Source organism: Nannobrachium achirus (assembly GCF_963921795.1).
Source record: "Nannobrachium achirus genome assembly, chromosome: 8".
NCBI lineage: Eukaryota > Metazoa > Chordata > Actinopteri > Myctophiformes > Myctophidae > Nannobrachium > Nannobrachium achirus.
In genome coordinates, this window is record NC_137817.1 from 23,153,252 (window position 1) to 23,180,145 (window position 26,894).

At 41.0% G+C, this 26,894-nt stretch overlaps 1 protein-coding gene across 1 annotated transcript in view; it reads left to right on the plus strand.

The window, feature by feature from the left end:
- kcnab1a (potassium voltage-gated channel subfamily A regulatory beta subunit 1a) overlaps nt 1–22,317 on the plus strand; it is a 150,995-nt gene extending 128,678 nt beyond the window's left edge. Inside the window, 11 exon segments of the mRNA XM_080732217.1 lie at nt 969–1,048; nt 1,746–1,790; nt 2,935–2,979; nt 4,093–4,136; nt 4,925–5,011; nt 8,793–8,878; nt 14,617–14,737; nt 15,980–16,074; nt 17,208–17,328; nt 18,339–18,427; nt 19,100–22,317. Coding sequence (XP_080588343.1) covers nt 969–1,048; nt 1,746–1,790; nt 2,935–2,979; nt 4,093–4,136; nt 4,925–5,011; nt 8,793–8,878; nt 14,617–14,737; nt 15,980–16,074; nt 17,208–17,328; nt 18,339–18,427; nt 19,100–19,189 — 903 coding nt within the window. The 3' untranslated portion in view covers nt 19,190–22,317.
- The last annotated feature ends 4,577 nt before the right edge of the window (nt 22,318–26,894 follow it).

Consider the following 26,894-nt stretch of genomic DNA (forward strand, 5'->3'; position numbering starts at 1 on the left):
TAACTTTAGATCGCTCTTCTAAAAAATTATATAGTCGATTGCTAACTGATAGCTAACTTCCTCCGGCTCGCTAGCATAGCACTCATTCGAGTGAAAAGCCAAGCCAGTTCAGGCTGGCGACCCGGATGTGATAGTGAATGCCTACGGGAGAATGGCTGGCACTCTAGCGGCACCTAGCGGCGCCCGGCAGTTATTGTGTTAATAGAGTTTATGCTGCAATGGATTGTATCTGTGCACTCTAAAAAGTACAGGTTGCTGTGATCATCTAAAGTGGGTTTTGGCAGAGTGGTGGCTCACAGCTGAACTGCCAAAATGTCAGTGAGATGAAACGGTGTAGAGGTACACTGCAAAGTTCTTACTGTTAATTTAACTCTCAGGGTGTCCAAATGGACCCAAATATCCCCCAAGGGTCCATTTGTGCACCCTCTGAGTCCAATGAACACTGAGAAGTTTACAGTGTAGTGAAAAGGTGCAGCTTCGTGGGTCTGCAACGTTGCATCCTTGCTTCGCTGATGATGACTGATGCCTTTCAAGCCGGGTCTGCATTGGAAAAGGTCAGGTCTTTAATCTCGCTGACACTAAAGGAAAAGAAAGTTCTGCGAATGAAGCCTCTGTAAACACTCTGTGGCCTTTCAGTGACCCTGCAGTGACATCTTTTGTGTGACATCATAAACATCTTGAAAAATAAATGTTCGACCAAGTCGAACAAGTTGTTGTTCAACGAGTTGATCAGCTCAGATGAACTGTGAACTCTCCGTGGCTGTCACCTTTCAATGATCTTTCAGGGACAGCTTTGTGTGACATCATAGTTGGGTCCCTCTCAAAAAGGACATGTTCAACCAAGCCGAATAAGAGTTGATAAAGTACAGATTAAAAGTACCAAATCCAAACTACCCAAAATGATTTGTAACTTTTGTCACCTTTCTTTAATGATCCCACTTTGATCTCTCCACGTTGCGTCCTTACAGATTGCCGAGCAGTTGATGACCATCGCCTATGAGAATGGGGTGAATCTGTTTGACACAGCTGAGGTCTACGCAGGTGGCAAGTGAGTCATCATTTATATCAAGTCTGTATGTTCAATACAGTATTTAGTACGGTATATGTCCCCTGTTTATTCACCATTTATTAAACTTTAGCATACAGATTTGACACTAAGCCCACTAACAATCCAATCTCTACTAAAAAATAAGAATCGATGCTTTCATATAATGTAGCTGTTTGTGGGTTGATGCCCTAGTATGGGTTGTATACAGATGTTCTAAATATTCTAGAGAGATTGATGGAAGCGTTTCATTCCAAAACAAGACATCATCAGAAGGCAGTGTGTGGGACTCTTCTGCTTTTCAAGTTCATTCATCCCTCTGTAGGAGTGCAAAAGGACCTTTTTCTTCTATGAATATATTAGAATAAAATGTATATTGTTATTAGACAAGTTAATTTTGCTGTGAGCAACCATGCCAGGGAGGAACACAACCTCAGATAACCCCGGTAGACTCGACAAACTTAACAGGAAGGAGCGATTACCTCTTTGTGACACGAGAGAAGACAGTTTGTCTTCCTTTGAAAGCAGCCTCCACAGATCCTGCTGCCCGAGGAGGACACAAACTGCCGCGCGCGCACATCGTCTTGCCATTGTTATATATATTTTTTTTTTCAAGGTGTTATTGTAGATGCTTGTCTGGTGATTCTAATTGAAAGAGAAATGTTGAAGTGACTTCACCTTGTGTCTGTCTACCTCGCAGAGCTGAGATCATCCTAGGAAACATCATCAAGAAGAAATGCTGGAGGTAATGTTTGCACTAATCCGCGTGTGTGTGTGTGTGTGTGTGTGTGTGTGTGCGTGTGTGTGTGTGTGTGTGTGTGTGTGTGTGCGTGTGTGCGTGTGTGCGTGCGTGCGTGCGTGCGTGCGTGCGTGCGTGCGTGCGTGCCTTGACAGCAGTTTGTTTTTCCTTCTTAAAGTGAGCCTGGCTCACCGATTAGACACTAATGTATGCCGTCACTCACACAGACACTCACATACACACACACACACACACCTTGCACCTCACAGTGTGATGCCACATAATTATATGAGATCTGTCCAGAATCCAGAAGCAAAATTCTGCCAGAAGAGATTCTCATATTTTGGCATTTCAAACAGAGGCAAAGAGATTTGTCTTCAAATGATATTCAGAGGTAGCATGCATTTGTGTGTGTGCGCGTTGTGTGTGTGTGCGTGCGTGTACACAGATAAGTCTGTATACAGTAGCACTGCAGTGAATACGCATGGCACAGTCTGTCATATGTTTGTGATTTGAATGTACATTACAGTAATGCGTGCATATTCTTACGTGTACAGTATGGACAGTTCCCACAGTGCACTCCGCCTGTGCAACGTCTGTCAGGTCCCATAAGTAGTTCATGTCATGTTGAATATTCACTGTAGCATTTTCTTTTTGCAGAGGCTTGATTTATTCGTTGTTTGTTCGTTTGTTTTTCATTGAGGAAGTTGTACTTATTTCTCCAGACACGGTTTTAATCAGAAGACTATTATCCCTGTTTGATTTCATTCGAAAACATGACCTTATCAAATGCTAATTTGTAATCACAGTAAACTGGCAGACTTGCAAGAGTAATAATATTCAAACTCGCATTTTTAAATGTTAATCTTTATCTGAGTATTTCAATGTGCACAGCTAGCTTCTGTACCACTCAAGTCAATACTAAATTGAAAGATTTCTCTCATTTCCCTGTATTTAATGCAGAAAGCTTAGATTAAATATGCTATAATGGCGGCATTATATTAATTTAACATGTAAATGAGTTTCTCTTTGTATGTGGCTTCATTAAGATGGCTCAATTATAGTATAACATGAGCTGCTATTGCATTCTCTCCCCCTCATTAGCCTATCTATTCCTTTCTATCTTTCTGTGTCTGTTATTTTTCCTCAGACGCTCCAGTTTGGTCATTACAACTAAGCTTTATTGGGGAGGAAAGTAAGTAACTGACTTCACTTGCAGTGTTGTTTTTGACAGCACGTTTTGATTTCGTTTTAGTCATAGTCTTTTGAATACAATGTCTTTTAGTTTTAGTCAAATTTTTGTCACCTGGAAAGATTTAGTTTTAGTCTAATTTTAGTCGACTAAATGTCATAAGATTTTAGTTGACTAAATCTACAGTTTCAACTGAAATGTATTTTTGCAGGCCTTGATGGCATCGTAATAACTGATTTTACACTTGGTTGCGTGCTGAAAATAGCCGATCTACAAGCTCACAACGCGTCGCAGCAACACCTGAGAGCAACCAAATTACTTTCTCCTTCACTAGTCCCTCCCTAACGTTTTAGTCTATGTTTTATTTTGTTGACAAAATTGTCAATATATTTAGTCTTAGTTTTAGTCATCACAGCTTAGTTTTTATTTAGTTTTTATGTAGTTTTCGTCAGTGAAAAAAACGCAGTCGACAAACATTTTTCGTCATAGTTTTAGTCGACGAAATCAACACTGCTGACTTGGATTGTGACCACACAGTGACGGTTCAGGCTCAATACTTGTTCATTTCGGAGCTGAGGGGATGTATTGTATATATTGTGATGGAAATAAGCTCCCCAGCATGACAATGAGCATGACAGCACATCGCCCAGCCTTTCTCCAATAAAAGATTTGGACTGGCTGTGTAAACAGGGACAAGTTATTGTGTCAGTCAGTTCCCATGTATTTCCAGGGAAACTGAGAAAACGCTTGCAAACATTTTTTATTTTGAGAGCCCACTACATTTTGATATGTTTTATTTATATCGCAAATTCGCAATGTTACACTTGAGGGTGTGCATTAGACACACACACACACACACACACACACACACACACACACACACACACACACACACACACACACACACACACACACACTATCATAGATTCTTTGCTTGTGGAACTTGCCGCGAGCACATTGTTCCAGGCAGGATCGCTGTCATGCCAATAACGACCGTAAAGCACACCCTCAAGTGTAATATTGCTTAATCGTACAAACATAAACGCACAACATGCTCACTAGACAGATTTACTGTGTGTTCAGAAATGGTTTAATAGTTTGTTTTTATCCCAACAGAGCCGAGACCGAGAGGGGACTGTCTAGGAAGCACATTATCGAAGGTAGGACTCACTTACCACACCATGTAAACAAACACACACGCACATCCACGCGCACACGCGTGTGCACACACACACACACACACACACACACACACACACACACACACACACACACACACACACACACACACACACACACACACACACACACACACACACACACACACTCAGGAGCAGCATTTTTATTCCCTTTTTTCCATTCAGAGTCTAGACAGGGTAATAGAAAAGTGAGGGGTTAAGTCTCTTGACAGAATCAATTCAAGGGCATTGCGATTATGCGGTTGGCCACAATATCTGGTCAGCTACCACCACCACCACCAGAATTATTTTTCAATCATGGAGATACACAGCTACTTAATGTATATAGCACTGGTCTGATGTTACCCTAGGAGTTGCTTGAGTATATGCTTGAATATGGCACTCACACGGTCAGCGGTTAGGGCGTCTGTTCCCTGTGGAGCGCAAGAGGTAGAGGATGAAACTAATGGTTCAACAGTCAGGGGTTCCATTTCCCTGGGAGTCTCAGTGGGTACAGCATGGTAGGAACTCAGCCAGGGACCCACTGGGACCAATCTGGACACATCCACACAACTAGAGTTCAAGGACTTACAAGCAAAGTGCCAGGGAACGCATCCAAATCTCTCATCCAAATCTCTCACACAAATCTCTCATCCTGTTCCACATTTCTCTCCAACTCGCTTCCCCCCCCCCCCCCTCTCTCTCTCTCTCTCTCTCTCTCTCTCTCTCTCTCTCTCTCTCTCTCTCTCTCTCTCTCTCTCTCTCTCTAGGTCTGAAGGGCTCACTACAGCGGATGCAGTTGGAGTACGTAGATGTTGTCTTTGCCAACCGCCCAGATAGCAACACGCCCATGGAGGGTGAGTACACCAATCAGTGTGCCATTAAGAATGACATCACAGGGTGGCATAGAGGTAAAAACACCACGGCAGAGACCCCCGGTTTGATTCCCAGCAGAGGTGCATCCGGCTCGGCCTGGTGCTCCATGTGAACACAGTTGGTAGTGAAGTGTTCACCGGTTGGACAGCTGGCAAGGGGCTGTGTCCTTGTTGCTGCACTTGCATAATCATACTGGTTGGTCAGGGGGGGTGGGGGTAGAATAGATGGGGGTTTTCTGAGGTGAAACTCCCCACTGTCAGGTGAAAGGAAGCAGCTATAGCGATGTGTATCAGAGGAGACATGCTTGTCTTCACCCTCCCTATGACCACCCGGTGGGGGTTGACACCGACAGTGACCTCAGTGCATGGGGAGAATTTGCAATCAGTGAACAGATGAAAATAGAAGATTAATTAATTAAGGATGACGTCAAGCCTTTAGCACAAGGTCGTGTGAACTTACCTGCTGCATTATTGCCTTTTTTATTGATTCATAAAAAAGGGAGCTAGTACCGAATGCAGCCTACTTTCAAAGTTTTTATGCCTACTGTAATAATGAAAACTGGCTGAGGGATATTAGAGTTATTGACATTGTTAAAGCCTCATTGGTGACTGCTGCAGTCACCGGGTGTTTCATAATTGGGTCCTTGCCAAGAAACTCTGTGAACTTCAACTCAACTTCAACTTTATTGTCACATGCAGGTGTACTAGGTGGGTGGGTGAAATTATATTTATACAAGCTCCTATCATTTGCAGTTTTCAGGAAAGGGAAAGGGAGGAAAATGTGATATAGAAAGAAAAGACAAGGAAAGCAGGTTAGGTATTCAAATATTCCTGATATGAGTCAAATAAAATATATACAGTATAATGCACCTACTGTATATAAGGTGCATAGTTGGGAGAAATGGCAATGGAATGAGGTAACAAATATGTACAGTACATGAGATGCAGCAATAGAATAGCAACCGATATAGAATATAGACCTTTGTGCAGGTGAAAAACATCATCTGCTGCCTGTAGCAGCATACATATCAGACATCATTGTAAACATAGGTGGCAGTTCAAGTACAGCAGGAGCAGAGCAACCATGAAGTCTATACACAAAGAAAAGTAATTCTGTGTGACGGCCTGTGAAGCTCTCACTGTGAACTCAAATGTGAACTTTCAGCCCGGTATCTACAATGGAACGTTACAATCTTAACGCCAGATTGGCTTAAATGTTAGCCCCAGAATAAGGAAGCGAGGGTTCAAGTGGGTAAGTCAGGTTTTATTTTTCTTCTCCCTCTCAACGGTACAGTCCCTTCCTCCCTTTCACTCCCTATGGTTGCTCCTTCCTCCCACTGACTACCGCTCGCTCTCTGTTTTCTCCTGATGTGTTGTCAGGAAACAGCGAGGAGCAGAATTAAGTGTGACCGCAGAGTGTTCTGCAGCAACATGCTCAGAGAGAGAGAGAGAGAGAGAGAGAGAGAGAGAGAGAGAGAGAGAGAGAGAGAGAGAGAGAGAGAGAAAGAAGATATATAAAAGTAGACAGCCACAAGGAGGTTGGAAGAGGGAGTGAAACAACAATAGCAACACAAAAGGAGAGAGGAGGGGTAGAATTGTATACTAGCATGTTATTTGTCTTGGCAGGGTGCTATTTGCTGTGTGAGCTGAAATTTGGGCTGATAAATGCTGGTTAGAAAATTGGTGCCTCTTTAAACGGGAGTAGAGACACTGAGGAACACAATAGCAACACCTGCAAGTCCCGTTAATTTTCTCACAGCGCTACAGTCTACATTTTCAATGGTACTTTTTCTAAGTTTCAATCAAGAATTAGATAGAGCTACTCTGTGGAAGAAAACAAAAACAGACACCTACAAAATACTTTGAGTGCATTAAACTCGTTTAGATCGGCTGTTAATTGTTCAAACTTCATGGAGGAATTGGGTAGCGTTTTCTTTTTCGATGTCCATATCTATTCTGAGGCCATGCCAGCGGCCAATAAGGCCAATTAGGACGCAGAACATAGCCGTCACCGCGGAAGGCTCCACTGTAATTGGCCAGAGTAGCCTACTATCCCATGATGAATAACCTTAATGACAGCAATAATCTGAGTTTTGGCCTAGGCCTCACAGTCGGCCATGTTGCCGTTAATTGCCTCATTAAAGATGCAGTGGGCTTTAAATGTGATCAGATATTAACAGCTATATTTTAGTCCATGCCTTACCCCTTATCCTTTTTTGAAGAAAAAAAAAAAAGAAAATGTTAAACTTCAAATAGCTGATCTACATCGACACGTTGTGAGCTTGTAGATCTAGATCTAGAGCTATTTGAACTATTTAAAAATGTTTTTCTATAGTTCATTAGTTACTGGAGTCTGTCTGGAAGAGAGTTAGAAAACAAACAAGCATTGCAAGCAACCCAGCACATTTTTCTCTATTGCTCTGAAAGTACATTAAAGGGATATTAAAGTTTGGGTCATGGGATTTGAATCCAATAAAACCGGTCTGAATATTTCACAGTGTGGTAGAATTCTCCCATAACTGAATAATTACTGCTGCTCTAGTGCCTAATTAAACGTCACTGTACACATAGTATATTGAATTTCCCCCTTGGGATAATAAAGGTATCTATCTATCTATCTATCTATCTATATAGCCTATGATATGGTATATTTATTTGAAATGTTACTTTATTGGAAATGAAGAGATTAAAAATGAATGAAGTCATGACTGAACAAGTGTACAAGCAAGGAATATATCGTTCCGTCAATCAACCAACCAATGAATGTTTGTGCAACTCATTTCCTCAGAAGATCTGACTATAGTGTTGTGTGCAGAGTTAAATTAGCTTTTGATGTTTTTTTTTTTTTTTTTTACAAATTGAACCCTGGTTATGGGATTTATGGTTCTTTGAAAATAGCCGATCTACAAGCTCACAATGCATCCCGTTGTGACGCTTGTAGATCGGCTATTTTCAAATGTTTTTCTACATTTTATTCATTGGAAAACTTGAAATGTGAAATGGGACATTTTGCATAATGAGTACTTTCTACTAAAGATAATTTAAGTGCATTTTTGATACTAATACCTTTGTACTTTTACTCAAGTAGGCCTACATTTTTTTTTTTTTTTACAAATCTATTTTTTTGGCAGGAGTAATAGAAAAAGGCATCATAATAGGTAACATCACAGATGTAAACTGCACTTATTTTATATATCCAACATCCAAAGTTAGTGTATATAGATTTAAATAAAATAAAGAGAACAAACAAAGCATAGAACAAAAAACATACATTTAAATCACAAAATCCCATTCACACTTTCAACCAAGACAAGACAAAAGACAAGGGGGAACACAAGGGTGGGGAGGGGGGGGGGGGGGGTGTCTCTGCTCAGGCTAATTGTTGAGTTCGTTTGTGATCGTGAGCGTGCCGATGTAATCCAGCACGGGCTGCCACGTTTTGTTGAAGGATTCCAAGGAACCTTTGAGGGAGAATCTAAGTCTTTCAAGTTTGATACAGTATAGAATTTCGTGAATCCATCTGTTTGTGTCAAGTAGGCCTACATTTTAATTCTGAACATCTACTTGTGGCAGAGTATTTCTACATTGCAGTATTGATACTTTTACATGATGAGTAAAGAATGTTTGTACTTTTTCCACAACTGTTCATTTAGAAAGGAACGTCTCCCTACTGCGAACCGGATCCCATCGTTCATTTAAAAGAGCCGTTCAAAAGACTCGATTCGTTCACGAATGTCTCATCTCTATGCCTCTGTTTTTCCAGAGATTGTACGGGCCATGACTTATGTGATCAACCAGGGCATGGCCATGTACTGGGGAACCTCTCGATGGACGGCCATGGAGATCATGGTGAGCACACAAAACTACTTTTATATCTCTCCACTTCTGTTTTCAGATGAGCTACTCTGTGAAACCGTCACTATGTAAATCACTGTTTCCCAAACAGTGGGTCACGGACATGTGTGCGGAATTGTTTTGAAATACAAAAATATCATAGTTTTTCAAACAAACTAAGACATTCCATTAATAAAAAATATTAAGAAGTAGTGAAAATAGCCGATCAGTACAAGTTCGCAAAATCTGCTATTTTTACTAGTTTAGGTCCCCGGGAAATGTCTAATCTCTCTTTTGGGTCCCGACCTGAAATAATGCTGCACTGTTTTAAAGGGTTGTGAACTTTCAGGTGTTTTATCGTGGATTTTCATTGATTACCAGCTGTAGGATGTGTTTTTTTTTCGCTTCATTCGATATCTACACCCTTCTCATTATAATGCAACTGCCTTCTCAGGTCTGAACCCGTTGTACAATGACAAATAGCACTTCCAACAATGTGATTGTGTTGTCTGATGAGCCATGCTGTGTCTAATTTCTGAGCGCTCAGGCACAGCTATCTGCAAACACGAGATTCAGAACTTTGTTCAGCGGTGCGACAATCACTTCCTCGTCTTCAGCATTAAAGTGGAGATGGTGTTCAATCCAAATTCATTGGAGACCACAACACCATAACCCAGGTCGACTCTTCAGAACGTTTAGAAAGGAGATGCCAGCACTCACTTTAGAATGAAATCTTTGTCTTTTTATTTCAAGATGCCCCAGCAGCACAGCAGCAAACACCGGACGTTTCGACCCGTGTGGGTCTTCCTCAGCGTGTACAGATACACGCTGAGGAAGACCCACTCATTCTAAAGTGAGTGCTGGCATCACCTTTCTAAAAGTTCATTCGTTCCCTGAGCCGTGCACCCAAGACAAGTATTTGATGGAACTGTGTTTGACGAGTGCTCCTCTCTCTCTCTCTTCTGAAGCGACTCTTACAGAAACCTGGGCAAACACATTGAAAATAAAACAAACATGGAATGTTCAATGTCTGCTCTAACACTGCTTTTACTGTACATTCATGTAACAGGTAAAGGTGGATTGTTGACGGTTTGTGCATGCGTGTATGTATGATTAAGCTCTGATCAAACATTCTGGATTCAAGTGGGTCTGTTGAAGAGCTGGGGAGATTTATTGAAGTCAGCTACAAACACTGTCAAGAAGCAAAAACAAATAAGATGAAACAAATAAGGAGAAGATCCTGAAGGATATCAGTGGGGATTAGTTTCTAGTTTCTACAGGCTGTCATCAGGGGTATCTGCTTCTGCTATACAAACAGTTGCACTGATTTGTTTGCATACTGTAGCATTTACCCTGAAGACAGCTTGTTGTTGGTAATTAAAAGAATCTCTGTGGAGCTACATTGAGTGTGCTGTATTATTATTACCTCTTTGAATCTTGTTGCCAGTATCAGCACATTCTGACAGTGATGGGAACTGGGAATGAGTCAACAATGGAGGTAGAAATTGCTTTACTGTTTGAGATGTTATTAGATTAATTGAAGCTCAGAATGATCCTATCAGATGCAAACTGATGATTTTGATGTCTGAGAACATGGATTACGCTAATATGTTCATTGCAAACTGTGGAGAATAAGGTGGCTGCTACTGGAAAAGGAGAACAAGCATGCAGCTATGGGAAACCTTATACTGGACCTCTAATGCTGTTCTCCAGGAGAGATAATATTGTTTTCTCTGAAATGCAGAGAATACTGTACCAACACTGAGGGTAGGCCAAGAACCATTATGGCTTGTAGATCAGCTTCGTCAAAGAGATTTTGTGGAGAGGGAAATACAAGCTGGCGGTAGTTCCAGTGCAACTTTTCCACCTGAAAGGATTTCCTCTATGATAAAACAGAGATGTATTGATTACATTATTAGCTGTGTCCTGAAGGGTTGGACAGATGACAATATTCTGAAAGTAACAAAGAACACCAGGGTTCCAAAGACATTTTACAACTCTATGAATTTAACTTGAACGTACAGTAACTTGGATCATGCCATTGAATGTTTTACTCAGTTCTTAGGTGATAGGCATTATACTTCAATGAGGAGAGGCACTGTTAAAGCACGCCCTCCCTTCATAGATGATGAAGGCAGGTGTTGCCAAATCTTTCCATGCACCCCCAAATAGCACTAGTCTCTGGCTGCATGAAATGAAAATGAAATATACGTATAACTGACCTCTCCTTTCCAATTGCCAACATTTCTTGGAGACACCTAGTGATGGACAATCAGCTAGCTATGATAGACCTCAAATTACTTTGAATGACTGCAGCAATTAACCTTCCTGTTTAATTCTTGGTCACTTGAACAGGGAAATGTTCCAAAGCATTGGAAGCATGCCAAAGTTTGTCTCATCCCTAAAGATAATACGCATCCTTTTTGGTTGTTGGACAACAGCCGCCCTATAGGCTTTCTGGGGGTAAAAGTACCCGTGTTCCAATGGATCCAACGTAGACACAAGCTAACATCCTATTACGACAGCTATTTTCGCTACTTTTGCATGACATTGTCATATGACAAAATATGAAATAGGGCCCTAATTAATGGGGGGGGGGGGGGTGTCATAAAAAAGATTTAATATGGAGATACAAGGTTTCCGCCTTACAGCGATGACATAGAAGTGGACATTCTACTGTGTATATTGTAGATATGAGCAACCAGTGGCAGGGACAGATGGACAATGATAAAGTTGGGGCTTTGTTCATAAATATGTTATGAGCAACCAGATCAAATGGAGCGCTAAAATCTATGAACAAACTTTGCACCATGGCTTCCAAGAAACTGCATCAAATTGGGTGAAATCTTACTACGAATACTTAATTTATACAACTGACTTTTTCCACACTATTTAGCCTATGTCCAGCACTACACTTTTTGCTGATGACACTACTTTGAGCAGCACAAATAGAGGAGGTTCTAGTAAATATTAATCACTGGATCTGTAGCAACAAACATGATTACCCAGAAGACTAAAATGATGGTACTTGGCCTTGGGATCTAGAAAAAAGGAGTTGTGTTGCAAATATATGGGGCTAATTATGTGTTTTAAGTTTATTTATGTAGGCCTACAAATATGTTTTATTTATGTTGGTATCTATTGAAGTGGTGTTTTTATGTTTGAGGATTCTTGGAAGAATTGCTCAGTTGGGTTAAATCAAATCAAACTTATATTAACCAGAACCCTAGTGTCCCTATTAGGCCCATGTCATTAACCATGTCATATTCGGCCAACATTCTGCAAAAAATATCAGATCTGCAAGCTCACCGTTTTCGGCAAAGAACTTTGATGTAGAGCAGAAAAGGGAGGGGATCAAGTACAGACCTCTGGGAGATCCCAGCCAACAAAGTATATGGTTTAAGTGGCTAAAAGAACAGTGAAGTGAGAGGAGAGATGGAGCGGGAGGGCAAAAGAATGAGAGGAGAGAACAAAGAGTAAGTGAACACTCTGGAGAGGATTGTTAGAAACAAAGACTCAGCTTCTAGAAGTGGAGGATTCCAGGGGGATTTCAGTATCCTCCAGCGCTGTTCCTGTCATCTCTTTCACTATGCAATCATTCTCTTTAACCCAACGCTTCTCAAAGTGGGGCCCGGGTCCTTGAGGGGGTTCCAGAAGGTCCCCAGCAAAATGAGGAACGCTTTAAGCCCTATTTCATTTTTCGGTTCACTTTGAAAAACGTTGACAAATCTTCTCTTATGAAGGTCCCTGGCACAAAATCCTTTTGGTCGGTTCTGAGACACATGATAAAAGTGGTGAGGTTTAGGCATGGGTTTGATGCCGTCACAGGGAGCAGAGAGCATGACATTTTGATGGCATCCATATTGAAAGAGAATAACAATGACTTCTCAATGTACATAACAAAGGAGCCACACTCGCGCGCGCACACACATACACAAATATGCAACTCAGAACACACGTGTGGAACTCACATGTGCGTACGCCCTCACATACCATAACATGATCTTTATATTAACGCCAAATAGCCCCAGAACTCACTATCACTGTCACATAGTTTTGACAGCAGGAGGCTACACGATAACAGCGTGAGTCGTGCACGCGTGTGGGTACATGTGTGCATGCATGCGTCTATTCCCTATGGCTTTGTCTTTTTCCCAAGACAAATGGAAATCCAGGTAATTGCATATACTGTATTGTGTGAACTTGAATGTAAAGGCTTAACAGAGTTGTGATGGTGAATATTGATTTGGTGAAATAAGCCGCAGTAGGAGTTTATTTCACCCTGTGTCAGTATGTTGAAGTTAGCTTTCACCTTGTCTGATCTTCACTCTCTGCATCTTTTTTTTCTTCACTCTTGGCATCTTGATTAAGTCCCTGTTTCTTATCCAGCAGCTTCATCACTCTTTCCCTCTTGCGCTCTCGCCCACTGCCTCTCGCTCCAGGAAACAAATAGATATGTGTTATATATCGTCTCTGTCGGGTAGAAACCTCATATGTCCCAAACTGTTACTTTCAGGATTGTGTGACGCTGTAGTATGATCAAGTAGGGCATTACTTTACAAAATAAAAACACCAAAAGTTGGAGATAAGAGCTGCCCGGCAGCAACGATATATATACATGATGTACGATGGTTAAAGGAAACAAAAGGTGTCGTGAAACTGGAGCCACAGCAGAGGGATGAGAAACCAAAACAAGATATAAGAATAAACTGAGTCAGCAGAATTAATTTGTTGTGCTTTCCGAAGGTGGCAGTTATATATACAATAGATTTTATCTTAGGTTCCCCTTTGAGGTACAGCACTGTACTATTACGAATGGTTTCACTAGGGTAGATACCCTCACAAAACATGCAGTAATCCTGGTCTCTTTAGTGCCTCCCCCTGGCCAGCCGGGGAACCTGATGGAGGGGAAAGGAACTGGTTGGAATAACGTGTTCCTTCCACGTGCTACGTCCAACTGGGGAAGCTCCCCCCTGTCAGGCGATAAGAAGCGGCCTGATGCCTCATGCACTGAAGGAAGCATGAGCTCAGTTCGGGGTCCTCCCCAGGTTGGCAGAGGGAGAGCAGTGCCCATGATTACAGCTTCGGCAATTGGTACTGAAAAATGGGTTACAAAATCGTGGGATAAAAATGTAAAGAAGAATGTCACCACACCACAAAAAAAAGAAGAAGAACATGCTCATATACTATATGCTGAATGTTCTGGCTGACAGCGAGTTTATACTTCAGTTTATACAGTGGTTCCCAAACTTTTTAGCTCGAGACCCAAAAGAGAGTTTGCCCAGGACACAATCTAGTGAAAATATGGAGATCTACATAAGCTAACAACGCGATGCTCCGCGCCGTGTTGCAAGCTTGTAGATCGGCTGATCTACATGTCGCGCTGCGAGGCGTTGTGAGCTTGTAGATCGGCTATTTTCGGCAAAGAGGTTTGGTGTAGAGGGGAAAAAAGAGCACACCAAGTACTGAGTGAAAGGTCAAGTTTATTAAGTATTGACGGTTCAAGTGGTTAAATATCTGAAAACAAAATTTACATGAATCCAAAATACACTGATGATTGTGCTGTCAAACGATTAAACTATATGGAATCTATGAACAGGTTGTGGGGTCCCTGCTTCATCTCTCTCAACTAAGGGGTCCTTGGCCTGAAAACGTTGAAGACCCCTGATATAAGTGAATCTCTCCATCTCTCTCTCTCTCTCTCTCTCTCTCTCTCCCTGTGTGTGTCTCTCTCTCTCTCTCTCTGTCTGTAGGAGGCGTACTCTGTGGCCAGACAGTTTAACCTGGTCCCTCCAGTGTGTGAGCAAGCAGAGTATCATCTGTTCCAGAGGGAGAAGGTGGAGGTTCAGCTGCCTGAACTCTACCACAAGATAGGCAAGTATTCTTCACTTCCACTTCCACACCGTCCCTTACCGGGGTCCTCCCTATGTTCCCAAGGTTACTATGTCGCCCCCCCCCCCCCCCCCCCCCCCCCACAGTGCTATGATATTAATTAGTTTCTTTCCCATAGTGTTGCTGGCACCCAAACCCTGGCATTCCACACTGTTTCGTGTTTTTTTTTTCTGGCCACCGGTGGTCTCTGGCTCGGTGGCTCCAACACGGCCATGTCTTTGCTCTTTGGATCGTTAATGTTAAAGGGATAGTTCACTCCTATCGATTACTCACCCCATGGAGACTTGAATTCATGGATATTGTTTTGTTTTTGTCGCATTCCTAAGCCAATAATTTGAGGAGACTCTTTGTGTCTCCATATGGAACAAAGCAGGCTCTTTGTGTCTCCATATGGAACAAAGCAGGCTCTTTGTGTCTCCATAGGAAACCACTGCTGGTCATCAAATTATTGGCTTAGGAATACGCCAAAAATAAACAAAACATTATCCATGAATTCAAGTCTCCATGGGGTGAGTAATCTATAGAAAAAAGTGTTTCTTTGGGTGAACAATCCCTTTAACTCCATGGAACAGGGACAGGGAAAAGGTTTATTTACAAGACTTCAGCCACATTAGCTGGTTCATGCAGTCTTTTGGCCTTTATTAATCAACCCGTCCTGAGCAGCTACAGTAGACAGACCTTTATTGACTCAGAGGGAAATTCAGTTGCTGGATGAAACAGAGATACAGGTAGGCCTGAGAGAACAAGTGTACAGAATAAGTAGTAGGATAAAAGCCAGTGTAAAGCCCACTTATGATCCGACCTGACCCAGCTGATCTACATGTCCTTAAATCAGTCTCTTATGATGTCAGTCACGTAGCCCAGCTAACCCTTATGACCCTCTGATAAGCCAAGTCCGCCGGCTGGGAATTTGACCGTGACCGTGATTACATCTCTTCTTAATTTTCAATCTCAACCACTTGAACCCCAGCATCCCCGTTCTGGCTCCCTCCGACTAGAGGGAATAAGTGTGCACCAAGTACAGGCAACCCACTTCCAGTTTACTAAGTATAAAGGGTTTAAGTGGTTAACTTTCATATCGCAACATCTTTACTGCATATCTCTCTCCATCTCTCTCTCCCTGCATCCTGTCCATCTCGACTATACCTATAAACAAAGGCAGATAAGCCCTAAACAAATATCTACATTAATACAATTAACACTTTCCTCTCCATATTGCGACAGGGGTGGGGGCGATGACGTGGTCTCCACTGGCGTGTGGCATCATCACAGGGAAGTACGAGAATGGTATCCCAGAAACCTCCAGGGCTTCCATGAAGGTAAAAAAAAAAGTGCTTTTGTTTTTTGTTTTATTCTATTTTTGTTTTCTCTAGGAAATTTGACCAATGTTTAATCTAATCATTTGTAACCCTGAGGGTGTACAAATGTAACCACATGGACCCATTGTACATCCTCAGAGTTAAATTCACACTGAGGATTTTACAGTACATGCTCATCTTCATTTTTCTTTTTTGATTTGATTTGATTTGATTTCAATGACAGTCCCAATTTTCTATCAAAGTCAAGTCTAGTTTATTTATAAAGCAAATCAACTTAGCTAAACCACAAATAGAGAAAACATAGACATAAACAACAAGAGGCACGGCTCAAAGGCACAAATCAACAAGTAAACAGCTGATGAAAATCAGGGGTGTCGCACCAAATTATGGGCCCTGGGTACAAGGATTCACTGCGTTCTTTTGTGCTTTAACTATTGAAAAATAGCAGATCTACAAGCTCACAGCGCGGCACCGAGTGCCGCACTGCAAGCTTGTAGATCTGCTATTTTTGAAAAATAGTGAAAATTCTTAAAAAAAAAACATGTTTCTATGTCAGTGGTGCTCAAACTTTTGGACCCCCAAAGGACCCCCAAAATGTTATGTATTTGGCCATGGACCCCCATCTCAAAATATTTAGTTCCAGGGACCCCCCCAGAAGCAACATTTGAGTTACAAATGTTCGCTTAAAAAAATATACATATATTCAAAGATTTGCACACATTTTCACGGCTCTTCAAAAATAGCAGATCTACAAGCTTGCAACACGGCACTCGGTGCCACGCTGTGAGCTTGTATATCTGCTATTTCTCAATAGCTAAAATATAAACTGAGTAACCTCAGTCCCCCCCCCACACACACACACACACACACACACGCACACACACTTGTGACGCCCCTGATGACAATAAACAAGTAAACAGCTAGTGACAGGAAAGGTGACTTTACTGTTTCCACTCTAACTCTCTTTCTCTCTCTTTCTCTCCCCACTGGCTCCATACATATCTACCCACTTCTCCCTCTCTCTCTTTCCCTCCCACTCCCTCTCCTCTGACTGTCACCGCTGCCTCTAAATCTCACTCTCTCTGTCTCTCTTTCTATCTCTGTCTGTCTGTCTCTCTCTCCTCACTGGACAGTCGTACCAGTGGCTGAAGGAGAAGATAGTAAGTGATGATGGCAGGAAGCAGCAGGCCAAGCTGAAGGAGCTGGGCCACATCGCAGAGAAGCTGGGCTGCACCCTGCCTCAGCTGGCTGTGGGTAAGAGGCATAGAGCTGTAAATAAATAAAAAAAGCAGAGGACAGACGCCCGTAACCCTGAGAGTGTACAGACTTTGAGAACCCTGTCTACTAGGGCATTAACGAAAAAGTCAACTCAGTCGACTTCTTTACACAAGTCGACTCCCACCAGAGAAAGTCGAAAGTCGAAGTAAAATAATAATAATAATATTACAGTGGTTCTCAACCTTTTCAGGCCGCGACCCCCAGAATAATCATATTTTAACTGGGGACCCCCACCCTGACGTGCACTAAGAATTGAGGCATTATATTTGGTATAACATGGTTCTATTGTGAAAATAGCAGATCTACATGCTCACAACGCCTCACAATTTCTGCCTCTATATATTTGACAATTTAGTTAGATAATGTTAAATTTGTCATTTTAGAGGTATTAAAAAGTCCTTAAATTGGCACTTTGGAAATGTGAAGATACCCTCTATATACTTAAACTTTATGTTGGTTTGTTTACAGTTGAGTGAGAAAACAATGTTGCTCATTAAGTTAATCATCGTTAATGCCCTACTGTCTACCGTCATTCTCCGGGATTCCCAACCTGATGGGGTTTCAATTACTGCTCTTTAATTCCATCCGTCGTGTGCATTTCTTGCCATTTACTTTGTTACTTGTTAGTGACACAGTATATATAAATTCATTGGGCAAACATAAATGCACTTTAAGAATATGTAAAGATTAAGGTGTAAAGAAAAGGGGGGAAAAAAGAAAGTGGTCACTATTTCAGCCAAAGATGACAGCAGTGCACCACCTGGTGGATGCTGTGTGAATGGCCATTATTGAAATCACTTCACATGCTTCCACAGCTTTCATTATCACAAGCTGCCCCTCAGTGAGGAATTGTTGTTCCGTCATATAATTATGCTAATATACAAGCACATTTAATTCAGCTGAACTGTAATGAGTTTAGTTCAGACTCAACAAAGCCTTGTAGCTTATTGTATGAATAAAACATTATCTCTGTCTGTGTCTCTCAGCATGGTGTCTAAGGAATGAAGGAGTGAGCTCAGTGCTGTTGGGCACCTCCAACCCTGAACAGCTCACTGAGAATCTAGGAGCTATACAGGTGTGGACGCACGCAGGCACACGCACGCACGCACGCACGCACACACACTATGATCAGGGAATATCTTAAAAGGTCCTGGAATAAATTCCTTACCAAACAGTTTCTTCACCAATGTGTTTATAAAGGTGTCTAGAAACACATCTCACAAAGACTGAAATTCAGTTTCCCTAGGATAATCCATTAATTTAACTATACAGGATAAAACACACCAAAATAAAATATGCTTTAAGTAGCATGTGAGGGGTCAAACTAGGGCTTTTTCATGATTCTGAATCCATTGCAAGCATTTGTTTAGCATGAAAAACATTCTTGGACTAAAAACGGACCCACAAATCTATGGTTTAGTGATGAGTCATCACTTTTCACAGTTTTGTGAGAGCCATTTTTAGCCCAAGGAATGTTTATATTTATTTTGGTGTGTTTTTTTTCCTGTATAGTTAAGTTAATGAGAACCCCACTTTCAGCAGCTGTAACGGATTCTCCTAGGAGAACTGAATTTCAGTCTTTGTGAGATGTGTTACTAGACACCTTTACAAACACAATGGTGAAGACATTTCTTGGTAAGGAATGTATTCCAGGATTGGACATTATTTCTAACTAATGACAACTTTGTTGTGTTCTACTGCCTGGTGTGTTTCCTAATTCTTCCTCGCTCTGCTCCCTCTCTCCCAGGTCCTTCCTAAGATGACGTCTCATGTGGTGTCAGACATTGACCACATACTAGGCAACAGGCCGTACAGTAAGAAGGATTACCGCTCCTAGACTACTGGCGTGGACTAACAATTTAAGGACACACAGTCCTGCCTCCTGGTGTCCTGTCCTAACCTATCTACTTACCCACCGTACCACCACCGTGGGTCCGCTGTCTCAATGCTCCTCTGCCCAGCCCAGCCTTGCTATAAGACCATCATAGCCTAACCTAGTCTATTTAAGACTAGCCCTGTTCAACTCAGCTTCACCTATCTGCATTCTCTCCAGTTCAGCACAGACAAGAAGAAAAGCTTGCCTTAACCAATCCTTCCACAGCCTAACCTGAGTTTAGTCGAAGCCAGTCCAGTTCATCTTACCTGACCAGTGTCTCACCTGTCTCAGCCCAGATCAGCTTAGCTATACTGTATCCCCAGTTCAGTCCTGTCCTGTCTTGTCCAGCTCAACCTATGTAGTCTAAACCCGCTCATCAGAGCTCAGAGCAGCTTCCTAGATCCAAGCTACTGTCCTATGCTGTTTATAAACCTCTGCTGTAAATTACATTTCTACGTTGATCTTGATCAATTTGGCATGAACAGTTTCTCCTATACGTTCATTTTAACGAAATAATGGAGTTTTATTTTTATCTGCCACAGCAAGAACTAATATTGTGGAAGTGGATCATTATCTAGCAAGATTGTGAATAAACATACCTGACAACTAGCTAGCAGCATTAGCTAATAGATTTAGAATGACGATAAGAGGTTAAAGTACACCTAATAGCGAACCTGCCATGAAATCAATGCCAATTTAATGTCCTTTGTAACTTTTTCGTTTACTACAATTGTTCTGTCGAATCTGCAACTGGCCTTTTTGTAAGTACCTTATAATCCCCATTGAACCCACTAGCTCCAGGTGTTTACCGCTGACAATATGGACCTGCAGAACCAGAGATCCATTTAGGATCACTCTTGTTCTGAAGCTCCATAATTGCTGAAAGTGTCCTTTCAGATCATTTCTGAACTACTGTACACTATCATTACGGTGATGCTTGGATATTTACAGGCAAGTCAAATTGAGCATTTTGCCCATATTTTTGCCCTTTATATTTTTGCACTTTGCTTTTTAAAACAAGGGTTCATATTTTAGATAGTCATTAGAGAAAAGAAAATATGAGTGTTAAAATGTTTTCATTTACTTCTTTCTATTGTTTTAGTGATTTTAACAATTTAGATTTGCATACATGCCCAAGGGACTAAATAAGTATTTTTTGATAAGCCCATTCCCAAGATGCACCGCAATATTTCATGGGCAGATGTGATTTATGGGGCCTGGTGTAAATAGTAACAAAGAAATTGCCAGCTTATTCTGTCTAAAAAGACATATTTAGCCACTTGTACGCATGCCCCCACCCTGGTGCTGCAACATCAGCCATAACCACCATATGAACCCTTGTAGTAAAAAAACAAAGTTGTCCTTTAATGAGTTGAATGTGCAGATTTATCGAAACTGGCACCCCAAAAAAGATCCAACTCAACTGGCACAAAGGGGAAATTCAAATAAGGAGCGAGTTTAAACTAAAGTTTAATATTTGTTTTTCATACATCAAAATGTTGCCTTGGTTTAGCCGATGAGAGCAACATTCATATACAAGAATAATTTAATCATCTAAGTTTCAGTATGTACGCTGTGGAAAAGAAATACTTTGTTCAATGTGAATGCCTGCCTTTTGTGAAGATTATGACTGAACCCCAGAGGCCCAATTCATCTAACAGTATCTAACATTACCCTTTCAATTGATGTTACAAAGTTTTTGCTTTCTTCTTTTTTTCATATTCACATGGCTTATTTAAAGCCATGAATGCAGCTGAATGTAGTTATACACACGCACGCACGCACGCACGCGTGTGTGCACGCACACACACACACACACACACACACACACACACACACACACACACACACACACACACACACACACACACACACACACACACTTAGAAGTGCCCCAGGATTTGGAGCACACCTGGGCAAAGCTACAGCTCTCTGAAACAAACTGTGATTGATCAGTGCTTTGCAATGTGCTGCGCTGCATGCCAAATACTGTGGGCTTTTTATCTGGACAAATCAATATTCTCATGACTCGCACCTCAAAATCAAAAGACATCAAACTGGAAGAATTTCCCTTACTGGTTTAATGACGACCTGGTTCTCAAACCTTTATTTATTTCAGGGACCCCTATAACTCTGAGAGTGTTAAGTGGTTATGGCTGATGTTGCAAAACAACAGTAAAAAGAAATCTTGGTTTTCAGGTTCAAAGGAAATGATGTTGGTTTGTCTCTTGACTTTTTACAAAAGCCCCATAGACCATCTTAAATGAACTGAACTGGAGTTTCAGACTCCCAAACTCAGCCAAACCACGTTATCCAATATCTACTTTCATCAACTCTTGTCTCACAGGCAGAGAATACTACCAATATTAACCAATAGATGCATGTCAACTCCCTTTGTCTGGTGTTCTTTAGTTATGCTCACCACAACTAAGCACATAATAGAATGCCAGAGGGGTGTAGAAGAAAGCGTCTAATTCAGCTGTCTATGCTCTAGAGTCTAAGCCATTTCTAACCAACCTACTGTCAGTGACCAGCCCCCCTGTGAAGCAAGCTGAGGATTATGGGAGAGTTTCAGTGGGACGCGACTCTGCGTTGGGGGAAGAGTGAAGCATGCTGTCCCCAGTGGTCCTGTTGAGCTAGTGCAGCCCTGCTTCTGTAGATCATAGAAGAGAGAAGCGGACTGTGTTCCTCTCGATTCGCATCCATCGTGGAGACTTGTGTCTCTTTTATTGCCTATGAACTGAACCTGCTTTTTTGATAGGGTTACGTTGTCACACATATAAAGTATATATTATACCAAGTAGTAAATACAAAGATATACCTATCTGTCTGACAATGGTCACAGTACCAGCTACTGTATGTTGTTACAGTGGCACTGAGAATAGAGATAGGAACAGTGTTTTGACAAAAAGCCACGTCAAATCATGGCAAAGGGTACAGTTTATTTTAGAGTGAATTATTGCAGGGAGAGTTACTCTGGCACATTTTTGAGGTGGTCATTTTGTTTTGGGAAATTCCAGGGAGCATACCGTATGTGTGTACATAAAATGATATGGCAAGCATTGTAACATAAGGGAAAAAAAACAACCTCAAGCCTCTTTTCTTGCAAATGTATACAATACTGTACTGTATGAATAATATATATAAATAAAATGTAAATAGTGATTGTTTCTCTTCAGCCGTAATGCCTTCTTTGTGTTTTGAGTCCATTCTTCATTCTCATCTATTAACATTTAATTCAGAACTAATTCATGATCACAAGATTTAAGATCGAGCATTGATTTTGATTTGCAGTTATTAACTTAATCAAAACATGTACCATTTTTGTGACATTATTTGAAGATGATTAATGATAATGTGAAAACTAGTGTGGTAACCACAACAGCAATGTATTTTTTCTTGTTGGCTCAGCACCCAAAGCTCTCCATATTGTTGATGTATAAATACTGGAAAGCATGAGCTTTCTAAAAGTGTACCATGACAAGAAATATTGGCCAGATTCTAATTGAATCACTATCTGACTTTTCTTGGGCCCACTTGATGACTTGCTGAGCAAATTAATTACAACTGCCTCAGGGAATGAGTTCAGTATTGAGCCAAGGATTTAATTAACTGATTTAGCCCTTATCACTTCCCAGTAACATTGTGGTAAAGACTAATATTAAAAGTCATCCAATATAAAACTCACTGTCAAGCCTTAAGCTAAAATGATTTTGGAGTTGGTTTCAGCAACTGTGAATTACTGCATAGTATGACTGTAGAGGCCAAGGACATATTGTTGCTGTAGGATGGAAACCTTGTATGTACAAAACCGTTCCTAAAAAAAACATTTTATAATAGTAAATATAGCTGATCTACAAGCTCACTATGCAAAGCGTTTCGAGCTTGTGTATCTTCTATGACTACTCTTTTGTGTATGCTGAAGTAGGACAATAATGTACGAAAAAGGAAAAAACGTTGAAATATGGAGATCTGATCTGGGCTGAGAGAGACAGGTGAGATGAACTAGACTGGCTCCGACTAAACTCAGATGAACTAGACTGGCTTCAACTAAACTCAGGTTTAGAAGGTTTGGCTCATTTCTGCCCACCACGATATACTAAATTCTGTTTTGAAACCTGGATACAGTAACTCAGTTTATAATAAATAATAGGTCTAAGATAAGATGTTCTTTGTGCTTTAGTGGAACAAAGATCATAGAGGGCTATCTGTGATTAAAATCCATGTGGGATTTCTCACTTTACAGAAGACATTTTTGAGCAGGTGTTTAAAATGTATAAACCATATCTAGTAAAATTCCCACTCTTGAGGTCTGGTTGCAAGTGTGTGGGATCTGCTTCTTTGTAGGTCATCTTTCTTTGCCATGACGCCTTTGAACTCTAGAAGTTCTAGACTCAGTTCTAAATCTGAACACTGCACACATGAACACTAACACTTTCAACCTGGTGTCCCTATTTTGGGCATGTAATTACTTTTTAAAATGTTGTGAAAATAGCTGATCAACAAGGTCACAGCAGCATGTCACATCACAAGCAAGTAGATCGGCTATTTTCACTATGGTACAAAGTATAAAATATGGCAATGTATTTTAAAGTTGGCCTCCCTGATTGTGTGGGGAGCGTGTCGCTGTTACTACATGTCATCTTTTCGACACCCGACTCTAACCCTCACCCTAACCTCCGTGGAGTGAGTCGCTAACCCTCCGGTCGAAATGATGGTCGTTCGAAAGAGCGTGATTTCCCCATTGTGTGAATAGTCAAATATCCATACAGGGATCTGATGCAATACTCCAGTTTAAATGAAAGTCACAAGGTGCACGGCTCAACAATACCATGAAACTGAGAGAATAGCCAGCACACAATAAATGTCCTTTTCACCTCTCCAGGAAAGGACAAATGTTATATGAAATACAATTATACAAATACAGTTTTGTAGGATGGTTACAGAGCCAACATAAATGCAGGCTACCGGGCCATTAAGTGTATGAAAGGTTGGTATATACCTAGTCTCGCGTGTCCAGACTGTTGCCTCCGCGATTTGGCCAAATGCTCCCGGCATTCGGAGATTGTGGAATAGTTGTCTGACTACGCGAGACTAGTATATACCTGACAAGTAAGTGATTCATTTATAGTGGGTGCCTGGACACTCATTCATTTCAAATTTGTGTTAAAGTGAATTTTTCATAGAACAATTTTGGTTTGAGTGACAAGAAACCAAATTTGGCATATATCCAAAATGGCCTAAATCGGAATTATGATCTTTTGATAAATGTCTTAATTTTCTCAAAATTGCTGTGTAATATACAGTATGTTTGTATTACTCTATCAAGTTAATACTGAGTGAGGAATCAACTGGAGTTCAAATAATAATAGTAGGCATGCAGCCATATGCAAGTTGGTTGGACGGTGATGGTGGTTCGGAGAACTCCATATGGTGCATGGCTATGCATAAGGCCGACAGGGGGCCCTGTCAGTCTGGATCACTAGACTAGATAGTCCCGCTCATCCTAAGTGGACCTCCATGTGGATCTGCTGTCTCCTCCTATGCCCAAGATAAATGCCCATGGGCAGACACAGGTAGTGATGCGGGTCGGCCCCCAGTGGTGTCTGGCAGACTGGCTCACAGGAGAGTCTGGTTGTTTCTAAGTAACATTACCAGGGGTCATCAATGACTTATCATTATGACTGAAAAGGTCAAACATCAATTCTACTTCTTCTTATTCCCAGTGACACAATCTACTGGAAATCTAGCAATTCTCATTTGAGATACTATCAACTACAGAGTGCTTTGTTTTGAACGAACAGGACCTTCCTTCCTTGAGTTTTCAAGTGTCGAAGTGTTGTATGAACGAGCAGTGAGTAGTAAAAACTTCAGCTGTGCTTTTAATGAAAGCACCAACAAGCATTGTGAGAAAAAAAAAAACAAGGATAAATATTTCATGGACCACAATGGAAATAAGTCGCAAGACTTTCTTTTCGTTTCGTTTGTATCCTTGACACTTCTCAGATGAACATGATGTAACTTGTTTTTTGTTGTTGCTACGTGTGTATGCGTTAATACAGAAATCAATGCTTTTCTATCCGATAGCAGCAGGGACATGGCCCTATGGGCCTGGAGGGTTGGGGAGGAGAATGGAGCACAGGGCATCATGGACTGTTCACCATTCCCCTATAGCTGTTATATGCTTGAAGTACCACATGCTTCTCCTGATCCATAAGATCGGATAATCCAATCAAAAGTTACAACAGTTAACATATTTTGCCATGGCTGGTGGTTCGTTGGCAACTGCCGACGCACCCTATAGGCCAATTCTTTTATCTGGGTGCTTGACACTCAAACCAAAAATTGTTCTATAGACCTTACCTTCAAATTAGTAGTGAAAATGAATGAATTTGCAATGAAAACAAATAATTACATTTACACGGAACCCCACTATTATGTTCTATGTAATCATCCTACAAACAGTATTTGTATAAATATCGAATTGCATTTTATTTCACAATGGATTTGTCCTTTTCCTGATACCCAATGAATTATATTATAGTCTTCATTGTTAGCCTTCAATGTGATGAAATGTGGCACCTGTATTCATTTGGACTTGATCGTCATACACTATTTATATCTCACTTCCTGTTGTCTTGTCATAACGCAGAGGAAGACCTGTTACAGTAGGTTGAAACTCGCGCTGTCCATGGAGAGGTAACTACTCCATTTTTCATAGTGTCATCCTGCTTTGAACAGATGATCAGAGCCAGACTCCATTAATAGGCCTAGAATTATTGAATGCTTTAACCAGTGAAAAATAGCAGATATACAAGCTCACAGCTGCGAGCTTGTAGATCTGCCATTTTTGAAAAAGTTGTGAAAATGTATGCAAATCTTTGAACATATGTATTTTTAAAGCAAGCGTTTGTAACTCAAATTTTGCTTCTGGGGGTGGTCCCTGGAACTAAATATTTTGAGATGCGGGTCCGTGGCCAAATAAATATCATTTTGGGGGTCCTTCAAATGAAAAGGTTTGAGCACCACTGACATAGTAGTCTCTCAAGAACAGACTAACTGAGCTCCAGTTAAAGTGAAAAGGACCTTTTCTTTGACGATGGCTGGCCAGATTGCGAACATAGAAACATAGGTTTTTCAAAAACTCTTAGGATTCAAAAGACATTTATAGAAAGCGGGTAACAAATCACATTTTTACGATTTTTCAAAAATAGCAGATCTACAAGCTCGCAGCGTGGCACTCGTGCCGCGCTATGAGCTTGTATACCTGCTATTTTCAATAGTTAAAGCATAAAATAATGATACACAATAATGTGTACCCGTTCTAAATGGGTTAAGGATGTAATATAATGTAATCCCTTTACAGTGAGTCCTACAGTGAGGAACTGTGTCAATAGCTTGGTTCCAAGTGGTCAGAAATCACATTCTCTTTCTCTTCATGCAGGTTTTGTTTCTCAAAATCCCATCTCAACCATCATCTTTGTCTCTCAACAGAATAAATCTTAATATTCCACAGTGCATTTATATGGTGTGGATGTCTGTTGTGGTAAAGACATATCTCCCTAACTACCTAAAGACCTAAAGAGCAGCAACTTTAATTTGAACCATGTATTTGTGATGGGTCACATTTAATAACATTTCACATTAATGAGACAGTAATGCTTAT